At 59.0% G+C, this 18,557-nt stretch overlaps 7 protein-coding genes across 7 annotated transcripts; all 7 read right to left on the bottom strand.

The window, feature by feature from the left end:
• Positions 1-339: 339 nt before the first annotated feature.
• Positions 340-1,431, bottom strand: LMJF_32_0610 (conserved hypothetical protein; the record flags this gene model as incomplete). Its single annotated transcript, XM_001685324.1, has 1 exon — positions 340-1,431. One exon carries the CDS (start codon positions 1,429-1,431, stop codon positions 340-342), a length of 1,092 nt encoding a protein of 363 aa, XP_001685376.1.
• A 1,147-nt stretch (positions 1,432-2,578) lies between these two features.
• LMJF_32_0600 (conserved hypothetical protein) lies at positions 2,579-5,014 on the bottom strand (the record flags this gene model as incomplete). The annotated part of the gene is made up of 1 exon (XM_001685323.1): positions 2,579-5,014. The coding sequence occupies one exon, from the start codon at positions 5,012-5,014 to the stop codon at positions 2,579-2,581; it is 2,436 nt and encodes an 811-aa protein (XP_001685375.1).
• Positions 5,015-5,844: 830 nt separating this feature from the next.
• On the bottom strand, positions 5,845-6,795 carry LMJF_32_0590 (conserved hypothetical protein; the record flags this gene model as incomplete). The annotated part of the gene is made up of 1 exon (XM_001685322.1): positions 5,845-6,795. The coding sequence occupies one exon, from the start codon at positions 6,793-6,795 to the stop codon at positions 5,845-5,847; it is 951 nt and encodes a 316-aa protein (XP_001685374.1).
• Positions 6,796-7,859: 1,064 nt separating this feature from the next.
• LMJF_32_0580 (conserved hypothetical protein) lies at positions 7,860-9,620 on the bottom strand (the record flags this gene model as incomplete). The annotated part of the gene is made up of 1 exon (XM_001685321.1): positions 7,860-9,620. One exon carries the CDS (start codon positions 9,618-9,620, stop codon positions 7,860-7,862), a length of 1,761 nt encoding a protein of 586 aa, XP_001685373.1.
• A 1,022-nt stretch (positions 9,621-10,642) lies between these two features.
• Positions 10,643-12,385, bottom strand: LMJF_32_0570 (putative RNA helicase; the record flags this gene model as incomplete). Its single annotated transcript, XM_001685320.1, has 1 exon — positions 10,643-12,385. One exon carries the CDS (start codon positions 12,383-12,385, stop codon positions 10,643-10,645), a length of 1,743 nt encoding a protein of 580 aa, XP_001685372.1.
• Positions 12,386-14,223: 1,838 nt separating this feature from the next.
• On the bottom strand, positions 14,224-14,760 carry LMJF_32_0560 (conserved hypothetical protein; the record flags this gene model as incomplete). The annotated part of the gene is made up of 1 exon (XM_001685319.1): positions 14,224-14,760. One exon carries the CDS (start codon positions 14,758-14,760, stop codon positions 14,224-14,226), a length of 537 nt encoding a protein of 178 aa, XP_001685371.1.
• A 1,034-nt stretch (positions 14,761-15,794) lies between these two features.
• LMJF_32_0550 (conserved hypothetical protein) lies at positions 15,795-16,136 on the bottom strand (the record flags this gene model as incomplete). Its single annotated transcript, XM_001685318.1, has 1 exon — positions 15,795-16,136. One exon carries the CDS (start codon positions 16,134-16,136, stop codon positions 15,795-15,797), a length of 342 nt encoding a protein of 113 aa, XP_001685370.1.
• Positions 16,137-18,557: the final 2,421 nt, after the last annotated feature.

Here is an 18,557-nt window from a genome sequence, read left to right as displayed (position 1 = left end):
TTTCCCGTTGCTGAGCGGTGGTAGCGTTGTTAGAGCGGCACCCACGTGTTGCAGCTCTGCCTTCACTTTTTTGTTGGTGCTTCGCCTTCAGCTTCTCGGCAGACAAAAGTGAAGATCTGGCGGCAGTGTTCTGTGCCCTAGCAGGGAGATGTGTGTACGCGCGCGTCTGTGAGGCCACAGTAGCCGTGAAGAACACGTGCATACGCGAAACAGCGCACACGGCAACAGCGGTGAAGCACTACTCAGATGGAGGCGCGTGGCCGCGAGCGCCGAGGCTGAGACAAGCAATAGGTGAGGAGCTATCGACACACTAAGCGGCGCGTGCGTGAAGGGGAAGAGTTACTCAGCCGCGTTGCGTGATACCACCTTCCACGACTGGTGGTCGAGCGGGTTTGCCATCTGCAGCACAATCACCTGTGTACGTCGATCGTCCGTGGCGAGATACAGGAGCGTGCTTGAGCGGCCCCAGGACGCGCTGACGGCTCCAAATGGCACCCGAAACAGCTCGAAACTGCGTTTCTCGTCAATGGAAGGCGATACGCAGTTCAGCCGGAGAATAAACACTTCACTCCGGGAGCAAATCGACAGGAGCTGAAAGCGGCGGCCAACGCATGAAGCCCAACTCACGTTGCACACCGGCGCACTGCAGCGCAGCACGCCGGCTTCGACCTGCGGTAGCGATATCTTCATGAAGGAGTTCGAGTCCTTGATGTAGCGGTAGAGAAAGAAGCGCCCCGACACGGTTCCGACGGCAAGGGTCATCGTGCGCTCCGCAGAGCCTGGGAACCAGCCAATGGCTGTGACCCCGCCGGAGCGCAGCAGCGGCACTGAGGAAGCCGACGGCGATGCCGACGTATCCTCACGGCGCTCCGCGACTGCGCTGCCGGCGGACACCCCTACGGCGCAAGCGGCGCTGTCACTGGCCGCTTCCGCCGCGGCGTCGGCCTCCGGAGATATTCTGCACACGCACGGGAACTGCTGTGGCTGGTGCACCTCGTAGAGGCGAACACAGCCGTCCAACGACGCAGTCGAGAGAAGCAGAGCGTGGTACTGCTGCGGTGGCACAAAGGCCACATCCGTTATGACGTCCTTCTCGTACCCGCGCACGGGAGACCAGCGCACCGTGTGCAGCAGTGTGCGGCCTTCGTGAGAGGAGATAATGATACGATATATGTAAATCCAGCGATCCGCCCCGGCGGTGGCGAGAAGAGGGCCGTGCTCGCGGTGCTGGCACCACGCCATACGCAGCACCGGGCCTGAATGGTCGTGCATCGCGCAGCCAGGCTCCCAGACGGCACCACCCCCAGGCAGGGTGCGACGATGGAACACCTCCACCGTCTTATCGCTCGAGCACGATGCCAAGAGGGAGCCGGATGGGTCGAGGGCGACGTGGTGCACGTACGTTTTGTGCTGCGTGACGAGGCGCGACATGATGCTTCTTCTTTCTGCGGCAGAGACGTTGTCTTTACTGAGCTGCTTCACCAGAGGATGCCCTGCTGTTAAACACTTGTGTTTAATGCGGAAAAACTGCGTTCAGGCATGGTAAGTGGTTCCCACACCTCAAGGAAGAGCAGCACCACACCATGTGCCTGGTTTGTGAAGCCGCAGCAAAAGCACTCTAACGAAGCGCTTTCTCCGTGCCGCACTGCTGGGGAAGGCTCGATAGTGGACGTGTATGTGGATGTGTGTGTGTGTGTGTGTGTGTGTGTGTGTGTGTGTGTGTGTGATGTACATCACTGCAAAGCAGAGGAACGAGAGAGAGGCTCGTCAGGAAAAACGTGCGGGAGAAACGTGTGAGAGTCCGCTACGGAGCGGAAGAGGGTTGAAGCGTCAGACACACACACACACACACACGCCAGCACAGAAAGTCACCGAGTTGACAGTTCCCCGGCGGTTCTGTCTATCCCTGCCTCTATTCGGAAGTACGAAAAACACGCAGCGACAGAAAACTGAGGATTAGTGAGTATGCGGCAGAGTACGAAGCACCACAAGCTGCGTAGTAGTAAAGGGGGCCCAGACACATCTTGAGAAGTGTCGTCTCCTTTCCTTCGCTGTATCGCACAGCTGGTTCGTTGCAGCTTCATCGGTGTAGAAGTGAGGAAAAGGGCGCCGACCAGCCCGAGAAAGACAGGCAGAGCGTGATCGAGAGCGCGAGAGGGGGGCAACAGCAACGAAAAAAAGGTCGAGTGGTACAAGCGATATGCCAGGCATTAAAACGGAAAGCAACTCGGAAGAGGAACACACGCGAGACACCAAACACGCACACACACACACAGACGCCGCACCATCCTCCTTCTCACATCTCCAGGCTGTAGGAAGAAATGCGGCTTTCGGGAGCGTGCAGAATAGCCCGCATGTGTTAGTAGCAACCGTATCTGCGAATGCATGTAAACGTGCATCGGGGAGTAGGCAATTCCAAATCCAAGAATCCTAATATACATGAGTGCGCGAAGAGAGTAAGCATACACGTACGGGTGGCAAACGGATTGTGCGGCCAGGGCATGGCGCACGCCTGCCTCGCAGTCTGCAAACTTCGACGCGAGGCCGTCGCAGCGTCGCTGGCAGCCCCATCGGATGCTTACGTAGCCGCCGACGCCGCCCTGGCAAGCTGCTGAAAGAACGGGGTGCAGTCCTCGAGCAGCCGCGCGACCTTATCCAGAAGAGAGGTAAAGGGGGACGGGTCCACGTACAAGGCGGAAAACAGCAGAAGCCACTCAATGTCGTCGCGGTTCACCACATCGCCGCCCTCATTTCGTGCGTAGCGGGAAATGTCCGCTGCCTCCGCCGGCGTCAGCCCGAACTCCTGTTCGAGAAGCACGGATAGGTGAGCACAGTGATACTGCGATGAGTTTGCCTTGTCCTTTAGATACACCAGCAGCGTGGCAAGGTGTGCCGCGTGCTCGCGGAACAGCTCCGTGGCCTCGTCACTGCGCCGGACAATGCGCAGTTCCTCTAGCGAGTCGTACGGGTACGTGGCATCCAGCCGCTCTGCCAGCGCCTGCAAGGAGCAGCCGCTGAACTCCGCCACACGGGCCACGTAGTGGACCAGCTCGGTGAAGCAGGTAATTCCATGCTCAGGATAGAGCGCCTGAAGGATGGGCAGCCTCGCTGGCGTCACAATAGGCTGCCAGACAGACTCCAGCTTCTGTTGCGATAAGGGTATGCCGGCGGCAGCCCAGCGCCTGTACAAGTCTTCGAGGTACCCCTGGACCACCTCCAACTCGCTCATCATCATGCCCTGGCGCACTGACAGCAAGTAGCCCTCGCTCGCTTCAACGCAATCCTGCACCTTCGCCATGCCGCGCGTCACATCCTGCATCATGAGTGCGCCCCACTTGACATCCTCCGCAGCAGCGGGGGTGCCACCGTCGTCGCTGCCGTCCTTCGGCGCCGCTGTCGGCGACACTTTGCCAAAGCCCTGACTCGAGGGAAGAGGCAGCAGCGCCTTCTCGGTCCTCTGCGCCGCTCGCGCCGCGGGTGCAAAAAGAGAGCAGTGGCCGCCACTGTACACGGTGGAAAGAAAGCCGAGCGTTATGCTCAAGTGCGCCTCGTTGTGATGCAGCACGTCTATCAAGTGAAGCGGCGTCAGAACTGGCTGCACAACCGTCGCCACAGTCCAGTACACGTCGTTCACGTTGGCGGCCAGACTCGTCGCAAAGACAGTTGACTGCGGATCCGGGTCGCTCGGCTGCACCTGAAGGGAGACCATCGTCTTCGACTTTGTGGGGACTGTGTGGGTGACCGGCGTTTTCGAGGGCACAGAGAGGGCTGTTCCGCCGGCGTCGTGGGGCACAGGCCAGGAGGTGGAAGAAGAGGAGCCGATGCCTGACTTCGCGCTCAAGCTGCCCTTCATCCCGCCCACCGTCTGTGTGTCGACGTCGACGCCGAGCTCCCCCTCGAACAGGAGAAACTGTGCGACGTGCCGCAGTCCCATCCGGCCAGCTCGCCCGCGAGCCCGCCTCGACAGTGCGGACGCCGTGTCGGTGATATTCATGACGTACTCGGTGCGAAGTGTGTGGTTCGTCTTGCCCGGCAGTTCGCCAATGTCGTCGAACATCAGCCGCGTGCACTCCTTCCAAGTCGTCCAGTGGTCGGTGAGGGATCTTTGCGTCTCGGCGATGAGGTCCTCGAGCACTTTGAGACGGCACTTCGTCTCCTCCAGCCGCTTCAGGCTGTCACCTGCCAGTCGATTCTTCTCCTTGATTTCCTCGCACAGGTGGTCGTACCGGCTCTTCGCCTCCTGCTCGAGAGGGTACAGTGCCTCAACCTGCTTCTGAAGAAAGCTGTTGCGGGAGGTCTTGGCGTCCAATGCGATCGCGTGGGCGTGCTGCCGCCACGTGCGCAGGAAGGCGGGCACCGCCTCGTTGGCTGTGACCCGCAGCAGTCGTCGTCGAAGCCGCGCTTTGCGCATCTCCAGTTGCCTGCAAAACGTTCGCCACGAGTAGAAGCACATCTTCAGCCACATGTGGTCCAGCCCATGCACAAGAAGGTCCATCACCTTTGCCTCCACGCGAGCGTGTCCCTCGAGACGCCGAAGCTGCGTCTGGCACTGCTGCAACCGGTTCAGCAAAAGGCGGAAGGCACCGGCGTAGGTCAGCTGAGTCACTTTTTCGAGGCCCCTCGACGAGGACGGCTCTGACGTCAATGTCGTCAGGGGTGTGCAGCGCGTGTACATCAGGCACGGGAGAAGCTCGTGCACCGCGGTCTGCGCCACCTGCGCCGTTTCCGGGGAGAGGTGCGGCACGCACGCCTGCAGTATCCGCAGCGCCGTCGAAACGTAGAGGCGCTCCGGCTGATAGAGTTCGTGGCTGCGCAGCCGCAGCTCTGTCAAGAGTGCCTCTGCGGCGACGAAGGGACTGCGGTAGCGCTGCAGTTCAGCCTCCACGTACCGGAACCAGCTGTCAAGGCGATCATTATCGACGAGAAAGCTCTGTCCCTCTTCATACGGGTCGATGGCGGCGGAGGTGACGGGGACGTACGGCTTTGCCTGGTACGTCTGTGGTCGAGGCAGCATCTCGCCTGCGCACGGTGTGTATGTGTATGGCGGGAAAGAGAGCAGCGCAATGAAAAAAAAGTAGTTATCGGTCCGTGAGCAACAAGCGAGGTGTCATGGTGATGAGCAGCGACATGATAAGAAGGAGAGAGACGAGCGGTGGCGGTGACAGAGGCCAGGCAGGGAGTGCGAGCAAGGTCGCTTGGAGAAACGCGTGAACCACCGCGCCAACGCAAGCTGCATCAGCTCCGTTAGACCGGCGAGAATCACGAGTTTCCACGGCCTTCCCTGGAACGAGGGAGCCCAGCGAGATGAAAAACGAAGACACAAATTGACGGAGAGAGACGGAGATGAGCAAGCGACTTACCCAAGCAGCCTTCGTGCGTCCACGTAGACCAAGCAACGACAACGCTGAAAAGTCTCACCGCATTCTCTCCTCCTTGCCCCCTCCCTCACGCCACCCCGCACCCTTCGCACGTCAACACGCCATGAACTTTGCACCCAGGTATTCGTAGGGTACCGCACACACACGCACAGGCGTGTGCGTGTCTTCGCATGCCAGCCAGTACAGGCACAAGAGCCGAATGGCTATGGGAGGTTCAGTAATCATGTGACAGTGGAGGAGGCGACACACAAACCCCCCTCACACGCACACTCGCCGCAATTCAAGAAACAGCGGATGCAAACGCAGAAAGGAAAACAGAAGGAAACTGCGCCAACCAGTCCGGGCACATAAGGAACAGCCGCACCTCGACCGTTGCGCCCCTCCCCCTCCCCCTTCCACGCTCGTCGAAGAAAACAAGGGCAAGACTGCCACGATGCGCCGCACAGAGGCGCGCAACGCGACGCTGTTACTGTGAGAGGAAACCACGCTTGAGCTTCACGGTGAGCGTGTTGTTGAAGGTAAAGCCAACAAACCACCTCCACACCTTCACCAGCAAGATTACGGAGCACACAATGAAGAAGGCGCGCTCGACTAACATGCGGGACTGCGACTGCACACTCTCTTGGGTCAGTCGCTGAAAATTCTCATTCAGCTTCCGCTGCGTCGTGGAGGCAAAGCTGACCATTTCCTCTGCTAGCTCGGATTGCTGAGCGCTGCGGGTACCTCGACGAAGCAACTCCCCGCGAAGCTCATGCACATCTTCCCAGGCACCCTTCACAAACGACTTGCGCAGCCATCGTTCGCGTACCGTGATCTCGTTCAACGTCGCCGACTTGCGGAAGAACTTTCCCTGCTGGACGGCCAGCTCGTAGCGGTTGCACATGCTCTTTACTGCTGCTTCGGTGTCTTCTTTGTACTGTGCCCACTGAGCCTCGATCTCTTTCAGGGAGCGGGTGCGACGCAAGTTGGTGGACTCAGCAGCTTCTCGCGTGGCGCGCGAGTTGCGGCGGTTAAGCCCGCCGGAGCGGCCAAGGTCCTCGTCACGGCTGGCGCGCGCGTGCTTGTGCTGTCGGTATGCCTCGTTCGCCTTGATGGTTGACTCTGCCTCCCTCATCCGGCGCAGCATCGCATCATGGTTCTCCTTAACAATCTTGTAGGCCAAGTTCACCTCGGCCATCTTCTCGGTGGAGCCGCCTGGCTTGTCGGGGTGGTACTTGACGACGAGGCTGCGGAACTGCTTTGAAATCTCGTCAAGTGTCGTAGCGCGGGTGACAGTGACTTCGAGGACATCGTATGGGTTGCGCCCCTCCGGGGTCGTGGGCAGCTCCTTGGACGCCGCCAGAAACTCCTTACTCTGAAAGACGCAGCGCACAGCTGCCCATGCGTGCTCCGGGGCAAACCTGCGAAAGCGATGCATCCGACGGCGGCGCGGGGCACGAAGTTCTAACCCTCCCCCTCGGCACTGAAACCGATCGAAACAGAGACGGATGAGAGAGGAGCTACGAGTCGATATGGGTGTGTGATCGTGCGCGGCTCGACAGTGTAGAGGCGAGTCAAGACGCTCGCTCAGTTCCTGCCCCGTGATGAGGGTAAAGAGATGGAGAGACAACGGGTTGAATGCGACGATACCGTGTTTTATTGTGTTTGATGGCAGTTGTGTAAGACCAGTTAACAAGCAGGAAGTGTTGGAGGGTGCGGCGACGGTGACGGGGCACGTGGGGCATTGGACGTGTGTGTGTGTGTGTGTGTGTGTGGAGAGAGGGGTATGAATAACCACCCCACACTCGTCCATACGAGTGCGTAAGTGCAGTGCTCCACTTACGCTCCCGCTCTCCGCACCTTGATGAAGGGATGGATGGACCAAGACGGTTCTCCGAGGCTCGGCGCGTAGACGGCACGGAATTAGCGCTGGGCTTTGTGCTACCTGGCTGCAGCTCGAAGGGGGCGGAAGAGTCTCCACAAACCATCTCTTTTTCTTCTCAACGAGCGAGAGACACATTATTGACCACCTCTCACCCCCCGCCTACCCCCCACACACACACACACATACACATGCAGGCGACTCCTCATCCGCCCCGTTCTTGTGTACCAGCGAAGCCGGTGGCACAATTCTATGCTGTAACTTGATGTGCATTCACTGCCGTTCGAGCTGTTGATATGCTTCTTCTCTCTATGGAGCACTGTTCCGCATCCTTCAGTGATCAATACATGTACACGTCGCTGTAGCTCATGCCATCACAGACACGAGGCAGCTACACACACACACGCAAGTGCACATACACACGCATATACCAAGTCAAACGGGCCATAGCAGTGGCACAGAGCACCCGCAGTGAGGCGGCAGGGCACCTTCCCTTCGATGGTGAAGTAAGGAGATGAGGACGGAAACATGCGCAGAGGAGAATAAATACTCACAGGTAGAGCTTCCCAAACCCATGCAGCTGTGTCCTCCCTCTCCATCACACCTCCCTCGACACACACCTACACGCAGTCCCTCTTCACCTGCGCAAATGCGTTCAAGATGTGCTCGTTGAGCATGCTCAAGTCCATGTCCTCTGAGGAGGCGGCCGCGCCGCCGTGCTTGGCCGTCTTTCGCTTCTTCTCCGGTGGCGCGTGCTTCGCCGCGGTAGATGCAGTGTAGGTGACACAGATGCCGTTGCTAAACACGACCGTCTGCGGCGTATCAGAGCCTTCCGACTTGAACGGGAACTCCCGGGCCAGTTGTTCAGGTGCAGGGGCCGCGTACTGCGGGTCCGCCCAGAAATTCACGCTCACTGCTTGAAGCGGCTTATTAGCAGCGGCATCAACCTTCCTCTTCTCCTTCCTCCGCGCCGCTGATGCCGCCACTGCGCTCTCGCCGGCGGGGTCCTTCGCCTCGGTCCTTGGCTTCTTGGCAGCCGCGGGTGCAGCGGTGCCAGCTGCAGGTGTTGCCGTTGTTGCTGCCTCATCCCCAGCGCGCCGGCGCGATCCTTGTGCTCCAACTCGATGCTCCTCTTCCCCATACGTCCCGTCAGATTCCGAGTCGTCGTCATCGTCGTCAAAGAAGTCGTCGACGTCCTCGTCCTCCTCGGTGGTGGTGCTATCGTCGTCACCGCGTCGCCGGCGGCGGCGACTTCCTGCGGTGGTGCGACCAGTGTCGGTGCGGTAGTAAGGCTGGTGCTTCTTGGAGCTGAGGCGCGTCACCACAAGCACTGAGCTGCGCACCGCACCCTCGCCTGCCTCGCCGCTCAGCTGCGCTTTTTCAAACACCGGCACGCCGCGTGCGCTGGGGTCCATGACCTCACTGTTGTTGTGGGAGCTAGAGAACAGCAAAAACACCGGGAACCCATCGTGCATCACGCGGTCCAGTCGGAAGCCGAACGCGTTGCCCGTTGCCTTCGGACAAAGATAGTCAACGCTACCGCGATGCACAAGATACATCTCGGTCCATTCAAAGGCTTCGCTGCTGCAGTGTTCGCCGGTGGGCTTTCTGTGCACCGGAGCCTGGTAGATAGTAGTGCCGCGGTGCGGCGTCTGCCGCTTGTGAGAAGGAAACGAAGACAGGTTTGTGACGCCGCGGTGATGCTTGGCTCGGGGGTGCGGTGCAGACGAGGAGGCGATGCTCCCGTCGATGTCTGCGTGGCGCGACGCGCTCCTCTCGTCCTCCGCCCTTGTAACAGTCTCATGCGGAACCTCACCTGCAGTGGGTGCGGACGACTGCGTGCTTACAAGTGAAGCTGCGGTTACCAGCGGCTTTCCATCTTTTCCATCCTCCTCCTGGTGGACCGGTGCAGACGGCGAGGCGTCCAGAGTCAGCATCGTCTTCGCCTCTGCAGGCCCCGGCGTTTCAGCAGCAGACGGCGAGGACGTGACGCCGCGCGGCGGCGGCGGCTTCATCGTTGCCTCTAGCTTCACAAACCGCTTAAACGCCTCGTCGAGCTGCTTGATCTCCTCTGCAGGGACGAAGACGTATGTGGTGTCACCGACTTTCCGCCGCTTTCCTCGCACGTTCCACGCCAGGGTGGCGGGCCGCAGCACTCTTGATGTCCCTACCCAGTCAACCTCGTACACGGCGTCCGTGCTCTCGAAGCCGCTCACGTCGGCAAAATCGCTCAAGTTCTCCAAGACAGGATACAGCCATCGGCAGTTGATCGCCTTCCAGTCCTCTGCTAACGGCTTCAGGTGGGTCGGCTCGCACAGCCAGAATGTGGTCTCACCGGTGAGCACCACTCCCAGCAGCCACACGTCCGACATCTCCGGCATTAGAAGGCCCTTGGGAGAAACAAAGTCGAAAAGGCAAACAAAAAGGGGCAGGAGTCAGCTGTGGGCAGCGAAACAACGTGCAGACAGCGCCAACAGCATCGCCTCTCTCACTGAGGGGTGCGTGTTTGTGAGCGTAGACAGCTCAAACCACCAACACGCTTCGAGCGGCAAGGTAGATCACCACTGACACACGCACACGCAGGCGCTCACGTATCAGACACACCGGCGCACCAGATTACCCATCAAAGAGGAAGAGAAGGGAAGAGTAGGCGTTCGGCTTAGCGCACGTGTGCACGGCAGAAGTAGAAGGTACGGAGAAAGGGAGAGGGAAGGAGAATTCAGCAGCGAAGGCGTGAGAAGAGGGGCCGGCAGACATCTCCATCGGTATTCATCTAGCGCCTCACGGCCACATGTACGAAACGTGCGTGGTGAGAGAGCGAACTGAAATAGATGTGTGCCGATGCCGTAACGGACATCGGCAAGCGAGGGGATGGGGCACAAGAGAAAAGAGGGTCTACGACCTTCACCCACGCATGTATAAATCGGAAGGACAGGGCACCCTATGCGGTGCTACAGGCACAAGAGGCCATCGAGAGACGGTGCATCTGCTCTCCGGTGGCCCCTCGCTCTCAGAAAAAGAGGTCTTGCTGGAAGAGGGGCGCGATGCTGTCCTCTGCGGGCCCGACGATGTCAAGTGTCTCACGTGTCTCGTCTGCCACGTCAGTCACTCCCGTGCAAGTTCTAGCTCTTGTGGCGTTATGTTACACGAAATCTGTGTTACCGGCAGCTGACATAAGCCGCAAGGGAGGAGGAGCCGCCACACGCGGGGATACGAAGCGACCGTGGTACCCTCGTGGTGGCCCACCCCCGCCCTTGCGGTTTAAACGTTGTTTGGCTCATGCCCCTAGTCGAGCGGTGGCGTGGACGGGACGACGAGAGCGTGTTCAGCTGACTGAGTGAAAGAGTACTGCCGCGGTTGTACACTGACACACACACAAGCACATGCGCTTGTGCACGGGTTGCTACGCATCATCCGTGCTGTCATCGCCGTCGTCGCGGTCGCAGTCCCCGCAGCCCTTGCTCCTCTTGGAGGCTTGCTTCGCTGCCTTCTCCGCCTCCAGACGACGGTACTGACGCTGCACACGCTGCTGGGCCACCAGCATGCGCTTCCGCGTGCTGACAATGGTGCGCTGCGGCGTTGTGCGCTCAAGACGGCGGCGGGTGCTGCGATCCACCTTGATGCCCAGTATCCAATCCTCCACGGCGTTCCCAGAGTCCTGCATCACCTTTGCGATCGGAGGAAGTCGCTCCTTGTCGTCCTCCGTAAAAAAAGTGATCGCCGTTCCCTCCTTCCCGGCGCGGCCCGTGCGACCCACGCGGTGGATGTACGAGTCGACAGTTGCTGGAAAATCGAAGTTGATGACCGTGCCCACGTTCTTGAAGTCGATACCGCGCGCAAGCAGCTCCGTCGTCACAAGGACCCAGATCTTGCCGAGACGGAACTGCAGCACCGTCTCCTCGCGCTGCTCCACGGTCATCTTGGCGTGCATGATGGCCATGTGCAGGCCTTCCATCCGGATCTCCTCGTACAGCTCCTTCGATCGCTCCACGCTCTGCACGAACACGAGCACCGGCGGCGTGATGCCCTCCCGCACAAGGTTGCGCATCGCTACGACTTTGCCCAGCTCATTACCGCAGAAGACCAATCGCTGTTTCACGTGCGTGTTCGCGGAGCGTCGGCCATGGACAATGATGCGCACCGGGTCGGCACCCATGACGGAGCGGGCAGCTGCCTCCACCTTCTCGCTCAGCGTGGCCGTAAACAGGCTGACTACCTTGTCGGTGCGCGTACATGCAGTGAGAATCCTGTCAATCACAGTCAAGAAGTCCGTCCTGCTGTCCCACAAGCGATCGCCCTCGTCGAACACGAGATACTGCACGTTGCTCAAGTCTAGTAGCTTCTGCTCGAGCAGCGACAGAATACGGCCCGGGGTAGCAATGAAAATGTCCTTTTTCTTGGTCGTCTGGCCATGCTGCACAAATTTCCATCGCTGACCCTTCATCAAGAAGAATGCCTCGCGCTCGATCTGCTGGGCAAGCTCGGCGGTGGGCGTCACAATGAGGGCACGCACACCGCAGGACGCATCCGGTGCCTTGAGCAGCGCAAAAAGAGGGACAAGAAAAGCAATCGTCTTGCCGGATCCGGTCGGTGCACAGGCAAGCACGTCGCGGTGGTGGATGAGGGATGAGATCGCTTGCATCTGGATTGGAGTGGGCACCTTGTGCTGACGGGCGAAGAGATTGTTCACTACATTGCGCGGCACGTTTAGCGGTGGGCGCACGAGGTCGGAGAAGTGCTCGATCGGTGCCGGCAAGTCCGTGCCCGTCACCTGCAGATCGTTGCGGCGCCAGATGTTGCGCTTCTTCTTGAAGGTTATTGCCTTTAGCGCCTTGTTCTCGGAGGCGGTGTTGGCGGCAGCCGCAGCATCCGAGCCCGCTGATACGCCGAGGTGCGCGTTTGCGTCAGCGTGACTCCTTGTGGGGCGTCCGAAAAGGTTCAGCGTCGCACTGGGAGGCGGCACTGACAGGCTGCTGCTGCCCATGTCCGATGCGTTCTCAAGGGTAACCGCTCCATCAGCGCCGATAGCGTCAGGAAATCCGTGGCTGCCCTTGTCCTTGCCCGCGTTGCGGAACAACTTGGCCGCCTCCTCGTTTCGGGCAGCGCTGAACTTGGTGCCGATCGTCAACGACCGGAAAGCATCCATCCTGCAAAGCACAAACTTGCACTTGCGAGATTGTGTATGTGCGGATATGTACGTGGGTGCAAGGATAGGAGGAGAGATGAGCTGAAGGTACAGGTGTGAGTGTACGTGCAACACACTACCTGGATGCACGTGGAAAGATGGAAGGTGTGTGTGTGTGTGTGGGGGGGGGGGGGGGGGCAGAAGTTCAGTCGAGAACCAAATATGTGTATCCCACGCCGTAACCCAAAGCAGACGGAAAAGAAAGCAAGAGAGAGAGAGGGGGACATCCATACAAGATATCCCGTGTGAGTGCACGTGTGCGCCGTGTGCAAACGCCGGAGAAATGGTGAAACAGTGAAGAGGTAGCGGGAGATGGAGAGGAAAAAGGAGCGCAGAAGGGGGGTTGCCCGGGGAGGGGGGGGGGAATGCAGGCGACGGTCAGAGGCAGCATAGTCGACAGCAACGGCAGAGACCGAGAAGTTGCCCCACTGCGCCATCCCGTCTACTTCCCACCCCTCAGTTGCGGAAAAAACGAGAGAGGATGAAAATCGGGAGAAAGGCAGGGCAGAGGAGCCACGCGTGTGTTTCATTAGTGCGCATGTGCCAGCGCTCCACCTCGCCCGCAGTCCACCTAGGCTAGTAGAGAATGAGAGGCGATGAAGTCGATACCGCTGCACCGTCACAGTCTACCCCCATACGGCTGCACGAGAGAGCGCTGATGGCGAAACGCTGTAGCCTTCGATCCTCAAGTTGGCTGAGTGCACGTCTATCACCTTTTTTGGGGGGAAGGGGGAGTAAAAAAGGAAGAGCGCACAGCACACACGCACAGATATACGAGTAAATCATGCGTATACGACGGGCACAGAAAGAAAACAGGCGACAGAAGCAGCATGAGCCAATGAAAGGAAAGGGAGACATCCGCCAAAAAAAAAGAGGGGGAGAGGGACAACGTCTCACACGCCAACACAAAAACAAGCACCTACATGTACGAAAAAACAGAAAGTAGAGGATGAAGTACGAACGAAGGCCACGCTATCGTTAGCGATCCTGAGCTGAAAAATGCAATCGAAGAAGACAACAACACACCGGATAGAGAGAGAGACAGACAAGCGAAACGAATTAGCATACGATGGCGCCTGCCTTGCCCTACTCTGTATCTGCCACACGCACGACATGCCCATCTGGAAACAGTAAATTTCAAGAGGCGTCAAACTTGGGCATGCGCACCCCTATTCCCCCCTTCGCACTTCACTTTGTTGCCCGCTGGATCAGCCGCCGTCGGTGCGCAGCCGCAGCCGCCGCAAGACGACAGCAGCCTACAGAGCGTGAGCGTAAAGAAGACAAAGCAAGGAGGAATTTAGATGAGCAGCGACACGGTGACGAAGACACCGTGCAGGATCTCTAATGAGGGAAAGGGGAGTCACGCCCAGTTTCAGCGCCCTCGCCCTTCTCGTGTTGGCTACTTCTCTTCCTGAGTTTGTGGGCACCCCTTTCACACGCGCTTACATGTCGCCGTGTTTTACGCGCGACAAAACGCGGGACCATCTGTTGCCACGTCCCATCTCCAAACTTCCAGCCGTATACACGACACTCAGCCCCTGTACGGCCCTACCTTCGCAAGCTGAAAAGAAAGTCAGAGAACAGCACCGAATGCCGCAGCGAATCGATCCTTTAGTCGCTCGACGTGAACTCAGTCTCTCCAGCGGATAAGCACAAGATACACAGCCATGCTGGCCAACTTGTGTGTATGATGTGCGCGCTGGTTTGTGTTTCACGACTTCGCTCTGTCGCTCTTGTGCTCGTGGAGTCCCTGCGAATTCTCTCTCTCTGTCGCCCCTTCACATTATCTCACGTGTTACCTACACCGCAAAGAGTCGCTGGCGGTCTGTACAGGCCTCTTTGCAGAACGGGCAGTAAGTAGCGTGGTCCGAGCACGAGTAGCAGCACACGGCGTGCTTGCAAGGCAGCAGCACCGTGTCAGCGATTCTCGCGCAGCCACAGCACCTCCCGTTCAGCTCCGACACGGGTTGCAGTGGACGATGCAGTGTTGGGCTGCGGGAGAAGAGGTGCTTCTTGGGTGGGTCAGACACATTCCCGTCCTCGTTCACGCGCAAAGACTGCCGAGCGGCACGAGAGCGTTCCAGCCTTTCCTCGTTGCGCCGCCGCCTAATGAAGAAGTACAAGGTGCCTAAGAGGAAGTCGATCACGCCAACAAGGATGATGATGAGCTGCGCACCGGAGTTCACCCAGACCAACTTGTTCGTCTTGATGAAGACGGTATCCTCCGCCGAAGTCGGTATGCAGCCAAACGGCGACGGCAGCTCGCCTTGTGAGCAGGGACACAACGAGCCCTCTCCGCTTTGCAACGCCGCGGCAGCGCTTTCATGAAAGCTCATCAGGCTCAACGTCAACGGAACAGAGAGAAGACACACGCACACGCACACGCAAAGCGAGCTCGGTGGGGGAGGTGGAGGGGGGGGGGCGTGGATGACAGCCAAATGCCAGGAAACACACAGACAGGCAGAGCGGCGATACGGGCAGCGAGAGGCAGCCGGCGATGCTGTGGGCGTGTGTGGCGAAGGTAAGAAGAGAGAGAGACTCACACCTCCTTACCTGCACTCGCCCGATGAGCGACGCGATACGCGGAGGGAAAGCAACGAACACAAAAAGATGTCAGCCGAGAAGCAGGTGAGGTCCAGTGCATCAAGGGAGTGTTTTGCCAACGTCCTTGGTAGACGGCACGGCAACACCCCAGAAATCACGCGTGCGCACAGGCCCGTGCTCGACACGAGAGAAGAGCAGAGCCAAGCCAAGACGCACTCGTTTTTCTTGTCCAAAGATAGTGGTGAGAAAGAGAGAGAGAGAGCCGAGCTGCGTATGTCGAGAGAGGCAGATGCACACATGAGCAAGAGAAAAAAGGCGAAGACAGAAACGAAGAAGGTCGCCCGTCATGTACGTGTACGTTCAAGCGGCCCTATTCGCTAGAAGACAGCGAAAAAGCTGCCCTCAGGTTCGCCGTGAGCTTGTATGCTGTATCAAGTGCCAGGATCGATCGCATCGCTCTGGGCCTCGCCACGTGAACTCCGCGTCGTCATCATTTGGCACGCTTATCTATACATATACATATACATATATATAGATAGATATAGATAGATACTGTTGTCTTGTAAAGCGGTAAAACCCAACCAAACGCACGGTACGAGGCACACGAAAAGCGCCCGGGGAGAGCACCGCTGGCAACGGCTCCTTCCATCTCTTGCAAATGAGCCGCATTAAAAGCAGAAGAAAAACAACAGACAGCCGACACGGTGCGGAGGCTTGTGACGGCAGAAAGTGGAGAAAGGAGAGTCTCTCAAAGGGAGGGCAAGCCCTTCGCGGCCTGTTCACCGAGGTACACATCGCGGTCGCTTCCACATTCACCACTAGCGCTTTACGAAATGTAGTCCTGGCCGTAGAAGCTCTTGACGCAGTACTTGAAGAACTGGGTGTGCGGTTCGCACCGGTCAAAGTCGTAGTTGTACTTGCGCAAGCACTCTCCAATGTGGCAGGCCATGGAAGCACACTGGAAAGGCGGATCCCCTTCGTTCTCCCCCTTCACCTGAACGGCGTTGCCAACCTTGGTGCGCCAAGCCGAAACGCATGTGTCGAACGTCTGCTGCTGCTCGCCGCACTTCTTGCGAACATCTTTGCCGCCCAAGTTGGTCTCTAGGCAGATGCTCCATGCCTTCGCCTCGTTAGCGCAGACATCTTCAAACGCGGTCCTTCCGCCCATCCTTGAGGATGGGAGCGGGACAAGTGCGAGTTGCCGATGTACACACTTGTACGCGCGGCGTTTCTCTTTCGGTGCCCTCTCTCTTCGCTAAAACCGTTGCCCACTGAGAAGAGGGCGATACCAGTTGTTGAGGCACCGTGACAACCCCTCCCCCGATCCTGGGTCAACAAGCGCCAAGAATGCGAAACAAAGGAAGGCGGCAGCGCCAGGTATGCGCTGACACTCTCTGCGCGATATTTTTTCGTCCCGTTGTGCGTCTCTCCATCGGTAACATCGAGCGCCGCAGCATAATCGGGGAGGGCGAAAAAATGCGAAGCAGATAAATAGGCGAGTAAAGATGCCATAAAACGGCAAAGGCTGAAGCTAAGAAATGAAGGAGGGACAAAACATGGGGGCACGCAGCCTAGATGAACAAAGAGCCATCGATAATCCCCAGCGCTGTGACGGACCTCTTGTGCGCAGGCAGGGAAAAACCTGAGACGCACTCCCTACAGCAAGTGCGCCTCCGCTACGAAGAGCAGGCGAACGCACGTTTCCGGAGCGTCACACGCACCCGCCACTCACACACACAAACACATGCGCTTGGAGAGATTCACGACGGCGTAGCAGCACCGCACACGACCAGGGAAACTGGCCATTGTGCTCTTTCCATGACTCCGAATCAATGCAGTCTGGTCGAGAGCCGATACAGACTACATCGAGCCTCCTACGCCGAGGGTTATGTGTGTCCGCTTTGTGACATGATGAATGACTGAAGGGCCCAGTTTATACCCCACTGCACCAGAGCAGCCAAGAATCAAGCCACTGCCTGCAGAAAAGCTCTAAACTGTCATCACCGCTTGACACTCATTCGGCACCAAGAGCGGAAACCATCGCTACTCAGTTTTCTCGACCACGTGACCATTCTGCCACGAGCAAGTCAAGAACTATGCGCACACACAATCGCAGTTCGCCTACCTCTGCTGCGCCACGGCTCAGCCCTGCTCGTCTAGGACAAGCCGTCCTGTCGCTGCATTGAGCCATGCTTCTACTGGGCACCTCTCGTCCTTCCTCGGATACGTGCTGCGCGATCGGCGCCAGACGGACCTGGCTGGACTGCATACCTTGATCCAAGCAGACCACCTCCGGGGTCCTGGTCGAGGGGCGGAGCCCCCTGGCGTCTGGCGTGCGGGTAATTAGGGGCAGGCCTAGGCGCGTGCCGGATGAGCTCAGCGAGGCAGTTGGCCAGCTGCAGGCCAGTGCCCTCGGAGACCCCCTGCACACCCTGCCTGTGTGCCATGCTTCTCCCTCCGTCGCCTCAGGCCGCGGCGTTCCTCAATGTGGTGCGGCGACTCTCCACATCGGAGTCTGGGGGACTCGGCGATGCAGCCCGGAGTGGTCCCCTCATGCTTCCGGCGTCTGCGCCACATCAGCCCACCCGGTCCGATGCAGGAGATGCCGCACGTTCCGCACACATGCACTTTGGGGCTCATCACTGTGCATCTCTGCGCGCCCCTCTCCACCATCGCCCGCGCCCTGCTCACCGCTCCATGCCTTGCTTGGGCGGGACACACCGTACCAGCGGTCATTCGCAGCGCGTGCGCGCGGGGCTCGCGTTTTCGGTGCCGGGGCCTGCCTCAGGGCAACGCTGCTGCCCGGGTGGCTCGCTGTCCCCCCATCTGGCAGTTCCGTTCATGTCACCAAGGGTTGATAGGTGCATGCCCGTGCGAGAGCCGCCAGAGCGCTGCGACAGCGCTGCCGCCCGGCGTGTGCACCTCCCACGCTCAGTGCGCAGGGCATCCCCCCGCGTGAGTGCGGAGAGTTGCAGCTGGTCGCGATGTCGCTGCACCGAAGAATGCGCACCGCGCTTTGAAGGGGGCGCTCATCACCACGGGGTGTTTCGGTTTCCAGTGCCCCGCCCACCCCAGAGGACGGACCGCAGTGGGGCTCGTGTGACACCCATGCACGTGGAGGGTGTGAAGCGTGAAACGTTATCGGCAAAAGAGGCGTGGTGCAGTCCGGGTCTCCTGTTGAGCTCCACACTCAGCGATCCCAGTGCGCTGACGAGGAAAAGAAGGCCTACGGCCGATCTTTGTGGGACTCCACATGCACAAGCTGGCCACCGTCGATCTCTTGCGGAGGCGAGCACAGCCGAAACGATCGTCTCAGACCTCCATGGCCGAGCGAGGACGGGTCGGGCCTGCGTTGAATTTGAGTGCCATGATAGCGCCGCGAGTTAGCGAGTCGAACGCGCGAGCAGAGTCCGCAAACATTGCGCCTGTCTTGACACCTGGCTGGCATTGCAGTACTCTGTGAAGGTGCGAGTCTCGAGGGGATCGGCAGTGGGGCGGTGAGCACGGAAGCCAAACCGCCATGGCTGAAGCCTGTCTTCCACATGGGCGCGCAGTCGTCGCGAGGTCGTTCGCACGAGTAACTTGCACA

This window comes from Leishmania major, chromosome 32, assembly GCF_000002725.2.
Source record: "Leishmania major strain Friedlin complete genome, chromosome 32".
Taxonomy (NCBI): domain Eukaryota; phylum Euglenozoa; class Kinetoplastea; order Trypanosomatida; family Trypanosomatidae; genus Leishmania; species Leishmania major.
Note: the sequence above shows the minus strand (reverse complement) of the source record. Positions and strands in the feature narration are given on the sequence as shown.